This window comes from Melospiza melodia, chromosome 6 (genome assembly GCF_035770615.1).
Source record: "Melospiza melodia melodia isolate bMelMel2 chromosome 6, bMelMel2.pri, whole genome shotgun sequence".
Lineage (NCBI taxonomy): Eukaryota > Metazoa > Chordata > Aves > Passeriformes > Passerellidae > Melospiza > Melospiza melodia.
Genome location: NC_086199.1, coordinates 3,433,583 through 3,448,264, shown reverse-complemented (window position 1 = coordinate 3,448,264; position 14,682 = coordinate 3,433,583). Strand labels below are relative to the sequence as shown.

The window sequence follows — 14,682 nt, the reverse complement described above, 5'->3', positions numbered from 1 at the left end:
CAGCAAACTGGGACAGAGCAGCAGAGCTCAGAGAAAATATCTGCACCCTTGGGACCCTGCCATGGGTAAACCCAGCTAAACCAAGTGACAAACACTCAAAACCCCCAGAGGGGTTTGCCAGCCCCCCAAAAGATCCAAGGGCACCTTCACCACACCTTGACCTGCCACAAAACCTCTTGGGGCACATGTGAAGGCAAGCAAAACTAAATTAAACCTTGGCTTTTACAAGGAAAAAGGAAAAATCCCCAAGCAGATATTTTTATTTATCAAGATTCCAGCAGCCTCTTTTCCTGCTCCATCCCTCTCAAAGGCTGTACTGAGGAGGATTGCTGCACTAATTGTGAGTCTCTGGAGAAAAAGGCTTTCCTCTGCTTTCACACTGGAATTAGTTACGCTCAGACTGACCTTGCATTATTTTTAAGCTCTGCAACACTAAAAGAAAATTAAGAGAGACTTGTTAAATCCCTTAAAAGGTAAAACAACCCTATTGCTCCAGGTTTACACACACAAAAAAACTCAAACCCAAACCAAAAACGAGCTCTTAAATCACAACTACCCCTTTAATGTGGTAGGATTTGGTCTTACATTTTAAATTCATTCATTTCTCGTTCACTCAAACAATCACACCAGCTTTAATGAGCTCTCCCTATGAAAACTCCAACTACAAAGGATCACATTTGCTCTTGTTCCAGAGCTCCACACACCTCGAAAGGAAATCCTAAAGCATCCTGTGCTTCTTAGCAGCCAGATTACCAGCTTTTAATCCTCTCTGCCAGATGTATTTTTAATCTTTTTGCGTGTAATAAAGCAAATTAGTGTAATTGTACGGGTAAACTGAATCAAAATAGGCACATAAGATTTAAAAACCCCTGAATTTGGTTATGTTTTGCAGATCTGGCAACTGACAGAGCTGGGAGCTGAATCAGCCCTGCAGGCACTGGCAGAGGGAGAAGCTGCTGCAGGGTGAGTGAGGAGCTCCAGCAGCCCTTGGCCACAAATCATGGGCTTGTTTCTCCTCTGGGTCCCATGCAGGGACCACACCAGCTCCTGGGTGAGCAACCACAGCATGGTTTGGGTTGGAAAGGACCCTAAAGACCACCCAGATCCACCCCATGCCAAGGGCAGGGACACCTTCCACTATGCCAGGGAGCTCCAAGCTCCATCCAGGCTGTCCATCCCTCCAAACCGGCGCTGCTCTGTCTGTCTCAAGCCATCCCCGTAACTCATCACCTGGGTTCTTTGCTATCAGCAGGGTTAGATGGGATATTGGGAATAAATTCTTGGCTGTGAGGGTGCTGAGGTCTCAGCACAGGTTTCCCACAGAAGCTGTGGATGTCTTCTCACAGAAGCCACCCTGCTACCAAAACCTTGCCAGGCAAACCCAACACAGCCCAGGGCAATGGATTCTGCTGGAGCTCAGCTGGGCAGGACCCCAGCTGTCACACACTGAGATATTACTGACTGCTCAGGGCACTGGCAGAAGACACCAATTACTCCCACCTGAAAACCAGAAACCAACTGAACATCAATGCTGACATCCAGCCTGGCTTCAGGAGGGATTTAAAGAACTTGGGCTTCTTCATTCCCTAATCCCACACCATTCCTCACTACCAAGCAGGGTTGCTTTCTAACAATGCAAAAGCATCTGCGCACATTTTTGTAATTATTTCAGACCCAGCAGAGAGCAGCCTCCCCTTTCTGTAGGGTTAATCTAAAGAACAGTTGCCAAAATGCTGAGAACACAGAGGAACAATAGCTCCTCTGATGAAATTCCTGCACTCCATAGAGAAACCAGTATCCTCCAGCTGCTGTGGCTCGTCCAGAGAGATCTCCGAGTGTTTACCGGCTCCCATAAATAAGAGGGGAAAAAAATAAATTACAAACTCAAAGATTCGAGTCCAGCTTGCAAAAAATGACTGCAGAGCCCTGCCATCCAACCACAACACAAGTTTTATTAATGCAACATTTGCTTAGTGTGAAATATAAACCCAGGACATCAGTGGAGGGAGTGCAGTGTTGGCCACCTGTCCCGGGGGTAGAGACTCGCTAAACTTATCAGCACAGAGACCACTTCCAGCAGCTCCATGCCTTTAAATCCTCATCCTCAGGAATCTCTGATCAGTCATTTATAAAAGCTGGGAAGCCAGGCTGGACAGCTGAATTACAGCAGCTATTATCCACATATGCCTGAATACCAGCAGACACCTTTATTTATAAAGGCTCTCCGCCTGACCGAGATTTGACATCGGCCACAAAAAGCACTCAGCATCCAACTGGCTGCTCCAGAAGAATGTGAGGAGAGGTTGGCAAGCAGGGGCTAAGCAGACACCTTTGCACAGCTTCCCTGCTGCTGCCATGACTCCTAACCCAGCAGGTTTAAGTAATTGATTTCCTGAGCAGACACACAAAGTTGCACACCTTTGCCTCCTCTGCTATGGAGTCAAACGCATTGTTTTCCCCTCATCCCTAATTCTAAAATATTTGGAGTATTTTATCAGGCTTATCCTCTCTCTTTTTAGGGTCTCTGCACTCTGTTTGTTGTTTGTTCACCTTTAGGCTCATCCCCACCTGAGAGCTGTGAGCTCATTTTCCATTAAATTTGGGAACCTTGACAGGTCATACAAAGGCAAGGAGATGGGAAGGAAGAAGGTGATAAAAAATCCCAGTTGCTCTTGGCAGATTTTCTTTAGCTCTAACAGTCTCACTAACAACCCCTGACAGCAGAAAGTGACCAAAGTGTGAATTCTGCCTTAAACTGACAGAATTCCCAGGGGCAGCACATGCAAACACAGCCCAGGGGGCTCAGCTGGGCCAAGGAAGGCTCCAAGCACCCATCACACTCCTGATCTACTGCAATCACCTGGAACAGGAGCTGGCACCTCTGCCAGGACACAGGGACTGGGTGCTGTTCCCAACAGGGCTCCAAGGGCTGCCCTGATCCCACCAGCACAGCCTCTGCAAAGATGGGATTTCCTTGCCTCATTCCTTAAGCAAAAACCATGGAAAGCATCCTCCTTTGACCTCCAAAAGCATCCTGGTTCAGCTGGAGAAGAGAAGGCTCCAGGGAGAGCTCAGAGACCCTTCCAGTGCCTATAAAAGTTGTGAGAGAGCTGGAGAGGGGCTTTGGACAAGGGATGGAGAGACAGGACAAGGAGCAATAGCTTCCCACTGCCAGAAGGCAGGGATGGATGGGATTTTGGGAAGGAATTCCTGGCTGGGAGGGTGGTGAGAGGTGCCCAGAGCAGCTGTGGCTGTCCCTGGATCCCTGGCAGTGCCCAAGGCCAGGCTGGACAGGGCTTGGAGCAGCCTGGGATGGTGGAAGGTGTCCCTGCCATGGCAGGGGTGGGATGGGATGAGCTTTAAGGTCTCTTCCAGCCCAAACCATTCTGGAAATCTCTGATCCTTCCTGCTCCCAGCACCCATCCCTCCCTCCCAGGCAAACCCCCAGCACCAGACTGAGCCCCAGCACAGCTCCCCAGCTGAAATTCCCTACAAATGATGGAAACTGGAGAGCTGAGAGCAGCAGGAGAAGCCAAGTGACCTCGGGCATCCCTCACAGCACAACCTGGAGCTCTGGGAGGTTCCCCCAAGGAGCTGCTGGATGGGATCCCTGAGGTGCCACCCTCAAGCCCCCACAGCAGTGTCAGGAAGGAGCTGTGTGCTGTCCCTGCACTGCAGAGTAAGTTGTTATGGTTACTGAAGGGTTTGTTGGGCTTTTTTTCCTCTTCTTCTAAAAAGAATTCTTATCAGTTTAACATAATACCACCAGTCAATAACAATTCTTATCTTAAAAGATCACTCAGGTAGTTATAACTCAACATTTCATCTATGTTTGCATTATCTGGAGGGAAACAGCCAGGGGACTTTGTATTTTTTTTAATAATCCACTTCTTTGCAAGTGTAAGATTTTAGAAAAAACCCTACCCAGAACCAAGCTGACCCTGTGGCAACTTGAGCACGCTGGGGAACAGTTAGAAAAAAGGCAGAAAAATCACATTGATGTTTGCTGCATGAGAAACAAGAGGAACATCCCAACAGGAAAATGTATGGACACACTGCAGCTGCTGCAGAAACACACATGTTCTGCCTGTAAATGTCAGATCAGCCAAGTCTCACCACAATAAAAGTTGTGGAGTTTTCCCTCCACATTTCTCTCCCCAGTTTCTTCCTTCTTCAATTCCCACTGCTGATGGGGGACAGAGAAAAGGGGACAACAGGAAAAACCCAGTGACAGAGAGAACTGATCTGTGATGTTCAGGGTTAAAAACAAAGGAAAAATAAAAGAAAGAAATGCAGCAGCATGGAAAGTGGGTTTTAAGATGCTTCTGGCTAAACCTGGTTAAACCCTGCTTTATCCACCCACTGGATTTCTTCTTATAACAACAATTAAAACTCCAAACACAGCACATGCTCGTTCCCCACCAGGCAACAGCACAGCCAAGGAGCAGGAGAACTAACTGGTTAAAAGAAAGGCAGGTTTGTGGCTTGCCTGAAACAAGTTGTATTAAAAAAAAGGCAATCTGGAATTAATTATTTGTGAGGATCAGTAACAGAAGAGAAGCTTTTTGAAGTACCCCACGCTTCTAAAGCAGGGCAGCCTTGGTTGAGAGCAAAGAGTGGAGCAGAGCTGCTGAATCCTGCAGAGGACAGTCACAATATTAACATTATTTTAAGTAAAATAACATCTCCAGGCATGATAGCTCAACAAGCTGGGCCACATCCAGCTCCTGCAAGTAACAGGGAAGGTTTGCAGGGGCTGAGGAAGGAGCTGGCTCAGCCCTTGTGCAACAGAACTATCACAGTATCATCCATCTGTGTTTTCCACCTTGAACATAAAGTGACCCTGGATTTGTGGTAGCACCTTTCCCTGCCCTGTGGATTATTCTGACAGAATACAAGAAAGTGTTTGCACTGCAGCTCAGGCACTGCAAACACCCTGAGAGGCCTGCCAAGGGCAGCAGCCAGGGTTAATGGTAGAGAATACATGGTTTGCACCCTGGGTTCAACTCAGAGAGCAGAAATCTACAGGCACCCCCAGCAAGCTCCAGAGAGGAGTGCTGAGCCCAGGGAGCCTCAGTGAGGGGCTGCAGCACACACCTGCACAGAGCCCAGCACAGAAAGCAGGCTGAAATCCAGACACCTTCACCAAAACCCCTGACACAGCCAGGCCACGGAGTCACTGTGTGAAAATACATCCATAAAACACCACGTTAAATGGGGCATGATGGGTGAGTCTGTGCTGGAAAATCCTTCACTTACAGCTCCTCCTGCTTCAGCCAGGTGTGTTTGTCTCCTGCATGGAGAGCCAGGAGAAGCTCAGGCACTGCCAAACACAGCCAGGTACAGAATAAAGCACAGCCTCAGGCTGCACCAAGGGAAATACAAGTTGGGTATCAGGGAAAAGTTTTTCACAGAAAGGGGGATAAAGTTCTGGAATGGCTGCCCAGGGAGGTGGTGCAGTCCCCATCCCTGGGTGTGTTTAACAAAGCCTGGATGTGGCACTGGGTGCCAGGGGTGAGCTGAGGGGTTGGGGCTGGGTTGGACTCCATGATCTTGAAGGTCTCTCCCAACCCAGTGATTGTGTGATTCTGTCAAACTGGGTTTCTGTCTCTGGAGCTGGCCCACCCACCCTGAGCAGGCTCATTTTCTGCTCAGCACCCAGAAGCAGAGCAAACCAAGTTGCTGCCATGGATGAGACCATCCCATGGTCGGCTCCATCACAGAGAATCCAGCTTGCCATCCCCCAGCTGTGCCAGAAACACAACTCCCTCTGCCCACAAACCCCTCCCAGAGAACACCAGCAGCACCTTCTCCAGCAGAGGATCCCAGCCTTGCTTTGATGAGATCCTGCCCTTCCACTTAAAGCATCTGCTGTGGAAGAGGAAGCTGGGAACGGATCTGCTCACTCCAACCTCAACTTCATTTGTAATTACTGGGCCAAGATGGAAAGCCACTGCCTTGGCTGTTTGCCACTGCCCAGCTCACACCCAGCAATGACCTCTGCAAATCTCTGTGTCTCTTCCTAGGACCAGAGCACTGGGAGGACAAACACACCATTTTTGAAGGGAAGAGGGATGAACATGCAAGCCTGGGGATCCCTTGCATCAGACCTGCAGCCTCTTTTAGATCCCTCAGCAGCTCTTACGTAAGCAGGAGTTAGTAAAATAGCAATGGTCTTGTTTGTTTGGTGGAAATGGGAAATACAAAGGGCACATGGACACTCAGAGGCAGATCTGCACAAACACACAGCTCACGTGATGGCTCATCCCACCACCCTTGGGGGCCTTTTTGGAAGCAAAAAGGGCTCCAAACACAACAACCTGTGCTTGGTGTGGGCTCCTGCCCTCAGCTGGCACCCTGCAAGGAGCGAGGGGGACACTGGGGCCATCAGGAGGGAGCCCCAAAACACAGCCCTGCAGCTGAGCAGCTTCTCCCCTCTCTGCTGAGCCCACCCAGGGCTGGGGGGCCCTGGCAGTGCCAGGGGTGCCCTTTCCCCCAGCAGGCATCTGTGGTAACACTAGACACGAGCTCGACGCCGGAGCGCTGAAGCACTGATGGATGCATCCTAAAATAAAGCTGGAGCTCACACTAATCACTATTTCAGTTCCACTGACTGCAAACATCACTCCCAGCTCGGTGAGAAGTGGCTTTCACGGGCCACAAATGAAACCAAGGTGGTCTTTTCTGATGGAGCATGAGAAAAAGAAAGGGCAAAGCTTGAGAAATTGTAGTAGGGAGATGGGAATTTCCACTGTGATCCACAAACTTCAATTGCTTCAGGGGAACTCTGTGGGAAAATTCAGCTGACAGGAGCATCAGCTGCTTTAAAACCAACTGGCCTAATTGCAAATATGTAATTGGTGAAAGGGGCATGCAGCTTTGCTCAGATTTTGAGGTCTAACACGCCAAAGGAGGGAACTGTGCAGGGGATGATCCAGCAGCAGTGTGAGCTGCGAGCAGAGCGCTTTCCCCACTCATCCTTTTAATCTCGTTTGCAGATAAGTGTATTCACAAACTAGATTATTTTAATTGATGGCTCTACAGCTGGTTCCTATTCAGCTCTTGATCTAAAGCTGTCCTCGACCTCTCCCATCAATCTATATCCTGATAGTGATGCTCTGTGCGCTTCCTCTCCTCCACCAGCATCCTCCCTGCTCCCACTCCAGCAGGAGAGAAAGAACTCCAGCTCTGCTGCTTTTCCAAGCACAAATACAAGATATGTGCACAGAAGGAATCAAGGAACAAGCTGGTCCACCAGAGAATTCCAGCTCAGGTCTGTGATGATGCAGGAAATGCTTCCCTGCCTCTTTCACACGCACTTCAACAGTGGGATTTTTCCCAACTGAAGTCAGTGAGGAAATTAACCCTGGCATTAACCCTGGCATCGAGCCACTCCCTGAACTACCTGAGAAAATGGTTAAAAGGACACAAAGTATGGGAAGGTCTCTGGGAAAAGGCAGCCCACCCATGAGCAACCCTCTTGCACCACACCATGCTCCAGGCAGCAAAACAGGCTGTTACCATTAGTTAACTTGTTCCTTCCCATTTCAAGCATTACTGCCTAAAAATTACCACCCTGGCAAGCTCTGCCACCCCCCATCCAGAAGACCTGGCCTTCATTAAAGCTCTGCCAATGGAGGAGACTTTGTCACTCATGCTGGCAAAGTTCTGGGAGCAGGCACAGGAGTATCTCCTTACTCCTCTTACTGCAAGGGACACATGCCAGGAATGACAAGGGAAAGGTTTTAAACAAATAGGAGAAAACACAGAAGAGCAAAGTGCAGCCCAGAAGAGTCTCCTGTAGGTCCCAGCACTGGGGTGAGGGGGACAGCAAAGGGGAACCTTTGTAATGCCACACCACAGACCTTCCTGCAGCCTGCAGTGCTTCCCACAGCCACTCTGGAAAGCATCCCTAAAAATAAAAATAGCTTTGAATCACAAGAGAACACTGGGTGTGTAGCCTGGCTCAAAGCCCCTGGCTAACAGCACTCTGTACTTCTGTACCCCTACCCTTGGTATTTCCCAAAAATCCCAGCACTGAGAGCTTGTAGCACTCAAGTTTGCAAACAAAACCTGGGAAAGATGTGTGGCAGCAGGTCAAGCACCAGCAGGCAGCAAAAGCAAGTGTCAGCTCAGATCTGAGGCTTGCCCAGGTCACCCAGAGGAGCTGGGGCTGTCCCATCCCTGGGGGTGCTCAGGGCCAGGCTGGATGGAACTCTGAGCTGTCCCTGTCTGAGGGGTTTCAACAGGATGAGCTTTCAGGTCCCTTCTGTGATTCTGTGATCTCTCCATTTAGGAGTCCCAGCTGCTAACCTTTAATGAGCAGAGCTGGCAGGGCTGCTCCCATCCCTCTCCAGGCAGAGACAAACGAGTGGAATTGACCACACAATGCCGATGTCCAGCCCTGCACTCAGAATTCCCCATCACACCCAGCAAGCACAGGCCAAGCTGCTCACCCCCTCCTCCAGTCCCACTGTGTGACAGCCCAGCAATGCCCTCACACTGCCCAAGGACACCCAAACCACAGCTCAGCATTGCAATGCAACTGTAAGCCAAGAAAATATTTTTTTTTAATGGGAAACACCCTCAAAACTGGGCACTGCATGATTTGCCACCAGTGGGGGTCACTGGGGATGAAGTGTAAAATTTGCACAGTGCAGGGGTAGCAGCTTCCTGATGGGCTGGGAGACAGACTCTGGCTGGGGTGGCAGCAACAGATGCAGGGCTGGAGCCACAGGGAGCTAAGGATATAACAGCAAGGTCTGCAGGAATATGTAATACCTTTTAATAGACCAGCTGGTACAGTTGGGAAAAAAAACCCACAAGCACACAAGCCCTCCTTTGAGCTGGTGCACCTTCAGGCCTGGCCATTTTTTCCAGCTGCATCACTTGGTCTATTAAAAGACATTACAGCTCCCTGCAACCCTTGTCTCTTCCTTTGGCCAGTCCTTCCCAGGATGAGGAATCTGGGTCATCCTGATGATACCTGTGATAGCTGCTGAAATGAAATAAAGATTTTGGCCCTAACACATGGAGCAGGGAATGTCCTGCGCACAGGCCAGAGGAAGCTTGTTGTCCTTTAAGGCCAAGAGTGTAAAGCTGTCACTGCTTCCATCAGTGCACGTGGGTGTTTGGACACCTGGAGGAGCTACAGGAGTCTCTGGGCACTTGTGCCAACCTTGCAGGAATGAGGAAGCCAGGGCTGGTGGGGTGGGATGTGGGACTGCTCTGGGAACAAACCGCAGAGGGACGCTGGAGTGGATGAAGGCAGATTCTGCTCTCAATGCCCACGCTTCATGGACACAGCCCCACACTGGGTCTGCAGCCACAGAGCAGCCACCCCCAGCAGCCCTGGGTGCCCAGGAGCAGCACAGGGCCCATTCCCAGCCCATTCCTGCCTGACCTCTCCTGGAAGCTCAGAGGAGGTCGCTGCGTCCTGACGGCTCCGAGCAGCTGGGGCTGAAGCTGCCCAGCAAGGCCAGGCTGGATGGAAGGAAGGAAGGAAGTTATAGCAGGCTTTTAAACAGTGCTGTGCAATACCTGAATTTTCTATTTCTGTGCACAGATAATATGGTTTCCATATTCTCCTCCCTCTCAGCAGACCAAGCCACTCACACTCCAGTTGAATTAGCAACAACACACACTCTTCACCAGTTTAAACCATTAAAGCTCAGTGAAGCCACTGTGTAGGACAGTCCCCAAGTTGTAAATTTCACCTTATGAAGAATCTATAGATGTCCTCCCATGTTTGCTTTCCACTCCCATTTTCCCTTTATAAGCAAGCAATGGATTGCAGGTGGTCTTGCAGCCCCCAGACATCAACACAGCTTCCTGCAACACACCTGAGGTTGGCAATAAGGTTACATCCACCCCTTAGGCAGGGAATAATGGAACCAGGAGGATCCTCAGGGCTTCCTGAGGGTCACACACAGCTGTACACAGCAGAGCCACGTGGGATTTGCAGTACTGATGAGCCCAGCTTGGCTGTCATCATGAAAATACCCTCACACTTGGAAAAAAAAAAACAAAACACCAAGATAGAACTCCTCCAAACTAAATATACCTGCTTCTCTGTGGCAGTTAACCAGTTAAAAATGTCCTTCCTTGAGTTTTTCCATCATATTTGCCATTCATCAGGCCTCTCATCTTGAGTCTACCAGGCAAGAAACAACCTGGACACCTTTGCTGAGATGGGTTTTCCTCCACTCGTGGTGCACACACCTGAGGGCTCCGAGCCCAGCAGCACCAGGCAGGGAGGATCTCTGAGCTCCCTTTGGGACCCTCCTGATCTCTGCTGCTGGTGATAAGAGTTCCAAGGATGGTGCCCATACACCAGGGACCACAGCAGGGCTGCCACCTCCTCCTAAGGACCATCACACCTAGGAGTAACATTCCAGTTCTCCCATCTCCCCACAGGGCTGGGACAAGCAACACATCCTGCACTTACAAAACAACTCAGTTCTCCCAGTGTAATTCCAACACCTGCTCCAGGACATTAGCCCAGCAACTCCATTGAGCTGGTGACACCCCTTCCCAGTCAGTGGATTTCATGGAAAGGGAACATCCCCTGCCCTACAGCTCCCACCAGGGATGACAAAGGGACACCTACAAGCAGGGAGCCACTATTTCCAAATCAGCAAACACCAGGAAAATGTACCAGGAGCCACCTCAGGCCCCAGCCTGGGAAGGAACTGAGCCCAAATTAGTAATGCAAACACCAGGATTCAAAGAGTAACGAGCAATGCAAGGTTTGATGACAACACTGCTGTTCAGGACTTGGTGTGATTCCATTGCCAGCAAGTGACAAGTGCCAGACTGCCAGACAGGCGTGGAACAGGAGTGGTTTAAGGAATAATACAGGTGGTTTTAGGAAAGCAGCACTAACACAGGAGACTAAAAGCTATTTCCTAATTGAGCCTGGTTACAAATCTCAGCTAACCTTCCCTGCACTACGACAGGACTGCCAGGATGCATGGACACATCCATCCCAAGGGAAAGCCATGCAGAGGGGATGCTCAGTGAGAAAGAGGAACTCAGTGGATCCAGGTTTTGGCACTGGAGTTACAAATGCCCCGGAGGAAGAGATCACTTTTGGAAGGCAGGCCAGGGAGAGCTGAGGCAGCTCCACCAAGGCAGCCAGGGCCAGGCAGGGGCTGGGTGCCAAGCCCTGCACGCAGGAGAAATCCTCGCGCCAAGCAAGGTCACCGGGATTACAGGGGCAGGCAGGGACTGCTCGCACGAGCGGAGATGGGAAGGGCCCAAGGCTGGTCTGCACCCAGCCTCACGCTGACAAAATGCCACCACACAGGCGGCCCTACGTGACTCTGTGGCCAGGACCTCTTCAGAACCTTGTTTCCCTTCACAATTTGCCTTTCCTGATGGCAGGAGGCAAATCGCCCCCCTCCAATGCCCTGGCCAACTGAGGGGACACAGCTACTGCCAAACCCACAATGAAAAGCTGAGATGCTGATAAAAAAAAATAAAATTAAAAATATATAGCTCACACCAACTCGCAGAGGGAATCACAGCAAAGCTGTGCTGAAGCTGGCACGGGGAAGCTGCAGATTTATCCAGGAGCAGCCGAGTTTGGAGAATGTGCTCCCTCCCGGCCCCCCCCGGGGCCTCCCCACCCAAAGGGATGGATGAGGTTCATCCCTTCAGCTGTTTATAAAAGCAGCAGCAGCAGCACTGCGCCCAGACGCACTCGGCAGCATTCCTCCCTCTCATTCCTGCGAGCTATATAAGGGAACGGCCAATTCCAGCCCCGCTCCCTGTGCGCCGGAGCAGCTCCAGGCTCGGCTTCCTGCAGAAGGACTTAAATCCGTCCTCGGTGGAACACGGCGCTGCGCTGGACCTTGTCATCAAATGGCAGCGCAGGCAGCTGCCAAATCCTGCCGGCTCGGTGCTCTAATAGGGAACAGCTGGAGAAGGAAGGACCCTGCATTCCTCCCGCCCCGTCCACACCGGGGGCTCTGTTCGGGATCCGGCCGCAGGATTTCCATCCATCCATCCATCACGGAACGCTCCCCGCACCGCTCTGCCACGCACAGCCCGACACCCGAGAGCTTCCAGCCTTGGTGCTTAGGAATTGGGGTGTTTGCTCTGCTTTTTATGGGATTTTTTTTGGTTTGGGATTTTTTTTTTTTTTTTTTTGAGAGGTGTTGGAGAAACAGAACTGCGCAACTAAATGACATTTCACCTTCCCCGCTGGCCTTCTGTGTTACAAAAACTCTACTTTAAGCAACTTGCATCCCTGTGTACATCCACGCTTAGGAACACACGCATCTGTAACACACCCCCCATAAATAAACACGGGAACACACGGCGCAATTCGCACGGCGCCTGTGCCATTCCCATCCTGCCCCAACTCCCATTTACTTTGGAGGAGTTGAGCAACTTGTAATGGCAAATAAATAAAAGAAAAATACACTTTCGGTAGCCACGCACATTTGCTGTCCTGCACCCTGCACGCTCAGTAACATGAAACAGTCCACTCATATTTTCTCAGAGCTCTGCTGAAACACAAGGGGGTATTCAGAGCCGCAGGAAAAAAAAATGCGTCCAAACAGGATCTGAATGATGAAATAGGAATTGCCACATTTAACAGGAAAAAAAAAAATAGGATAACCCAGTTGCCCAGACCTTTATACAATAACAGTTCGTCTGAGGTAGCGATGGGCTGCTTCTGCATGTTGCAGAGAGCAAAGCAAGCCACGTTGCCCAAAAGAAGCCTAGAAAATCCAGACTCTACGTGACCTGACTTACTTATTTCACAGGAAACTGCATGGAAGGAGGAAGGGGGGGCACGGGGGGGAAAGGAAAAAAAAAAACCCACCAATCATTCATGCTACCGTAGTTACACCACGCCATGGAGCGGAGTAGTTTGCTGCGAAAAACCAAACTGAAATAAGCCAAACCCCGTTTGGAAAATAAAACGCGAGCAGAGAACCGAGTTGGAGGAGCCCCCCGGCTCCCAAACCGCACCCGTTTCTCGGGTGTATTTTTTTTTTTTTTTTTTTTTTTAAATTTCGACGGCATTAGAGCACCGCCCGAGAAGGCTCGCCAGCACTCACCGGGGTTGTTGGCCTCCCCTTCGAGGATGTGGAGCTCGGTGCAGTCTGCCAGGGAATGCTCGAGGCAGAGCTGGAGGAAGCGAGCCTGGGTCCGGCTGACGCGTTTGAGCAGGGAGAGCAGCGCAACAGTCTGCTCGCACTCGTTCCAGCCCTTGAACCACCCGGCCAGCACGCCAACCTGGTCTCGGAACATCATGGTGAGCCGGAGGGACAGCTCTGCGGGGAGAGAATAAATAACCGGGACAGCCTCCCTGCTGCCGCCACCGTGCTCGGGTCAGGGGAATTAAAAATAAAAATAATAATAATAATGATTAAAAAAAAAAAATTCTCCTTTGCGACGCGAAGGGCGGGTTTGGTTTCTGGACGCGGCTCTCGGCCTGGGCTGGGTTTTGCTCCCTCTCTTCTGGCTCCGGTGCAGCGCTGGATTCCTGGAGGGAGGGAGCGAGGGAGGGAAGGAGGGAGGTGGTGGGGCCGAAAAAAAAAAAAAAAAAAAAAAAAGCCAAAAAAAGGAAAATCCCAGCGTCAGGGCTGCAGCCAGCGAGGGGAACGACCTCCTCCCGGCGGGGGCTTCACACCTGGAACACAGAGAGGAGGGGGCGTCAGGGGGCTGCGGGAGGACGAGGAGGATGGAGAGGAAGGCTCGCACTCAGCCCGCTGCCTTCCTCCCACTCCCCCACCGTCACCGCGATCCCCCCACATCCAGCACCGCCATTTGGGATGGGGGGGGAGCACCCAGCACAATCCCCCCCGCCCCACTGCAGCACAGTTCTCCCCCCCAACATCCAAAAGTTCTCCCCCGCACACACACTCCGTACAAAAACACACTCACCTGACTCATAGCGGCCCCGGCGATCGGGGGAGGAGGGGGCGGCGCGGCGCTTTAAGGTGGCCGTGCCATGTCCACGGGATGAAGGGGGGGGAAACGAGGGAAGGAGGCGGGAAAAGGGAAAAGGGAAAGAGGGGAAGGGGGGGGGGGGCGCGCGCGCGCTCCGCGGCGCGAGACTGAGCCCGGCCGCGCGCCGGGCCCCCGCTCCCCCATGTCGCTCATTTGCATACGGGTGACGTCATCGCCGGGTGGGCGGGGCGAGGCGCGCGGCGCGGGGGGGAGCCCGAGGGGGACGCGCGTCCCCCGTGTGTCCCCTCCGTGTCCCCCCCTCCATCTCCGCCACTCCCCCCGGGAATGTTGGGCGCTCCTCCTGCCCGGGGAATGCTGGAAAACACACTCCGGATCCCCTCCCTCCCTCCCTCCCTGCGCCGCGGCCGGCTCCCGCTGGAGGAAACCACCCTCTAGTGGGCTGCGGGGTAATGGCAGCGGGGGATGCTTTGGGGGGAAAAGCGCCGCTTTGGGCTCTGCTAAATGTGGCCTCGTCCCCTAATGGCAATTTTTAAAACTTTTTTTTTTTTTTCAGAGTTTGGCATATTAGATATACGTGTTAAATATACATGGATTTAACCCCGACAAGCGCCGAGTGTGCAGGGACAGGATTTGTTTGGGTTATCATTTCCTGTGCAGATTTTATTTCCCTTTCCCATTTCTCATTTATTTCCTTTCTTTTTTTTCTTATTTTTTTTTATGTCCATCTCATTTCAAGGGATGGAAATAATATGT

The 14,682-nt window shown here is 51.3% G+C and overlaps 1 protein-coding gene across 5 annotated transcripts in view; it reads right to left on the bottom strand.

The window, feature by feature from the left end:
- Window positions 1-14,040, bottom strand: part of SAMD4A (sterile alpha motif domain containing 4A) — a 102,523-nt gene extending 88,483 nt beyond the window's left edge. For 4 of the 5 annotated variants that reach the window (XR_010028221.1, XR_010028222.1, XM_063159654.1 and 1 more), the window contains exons 1-2: window positions 13,903-14,040; window positions 13,074-13,648 (exon numbers count right to left, since the gene is read on the bottom strand). Coding sequence is in view for 2 of the 5 variants with exons in the window: in XM_063159654.1 (XP_063015724.1) it covers window positions 13,074-13,269 (196 nt within the window). In the remaining 3 variants the exon portion in view is untranslated. Of the gene's footprint in view, window positions 1-13,073; window positions 13,649-13,902 lie in introns of those variants that run through there. The other variant, XR_010028223.1, reaches the window with a different exon arrangement.
- Window positions 14,041-14,682: the final 642 nt, after the last annotated feature.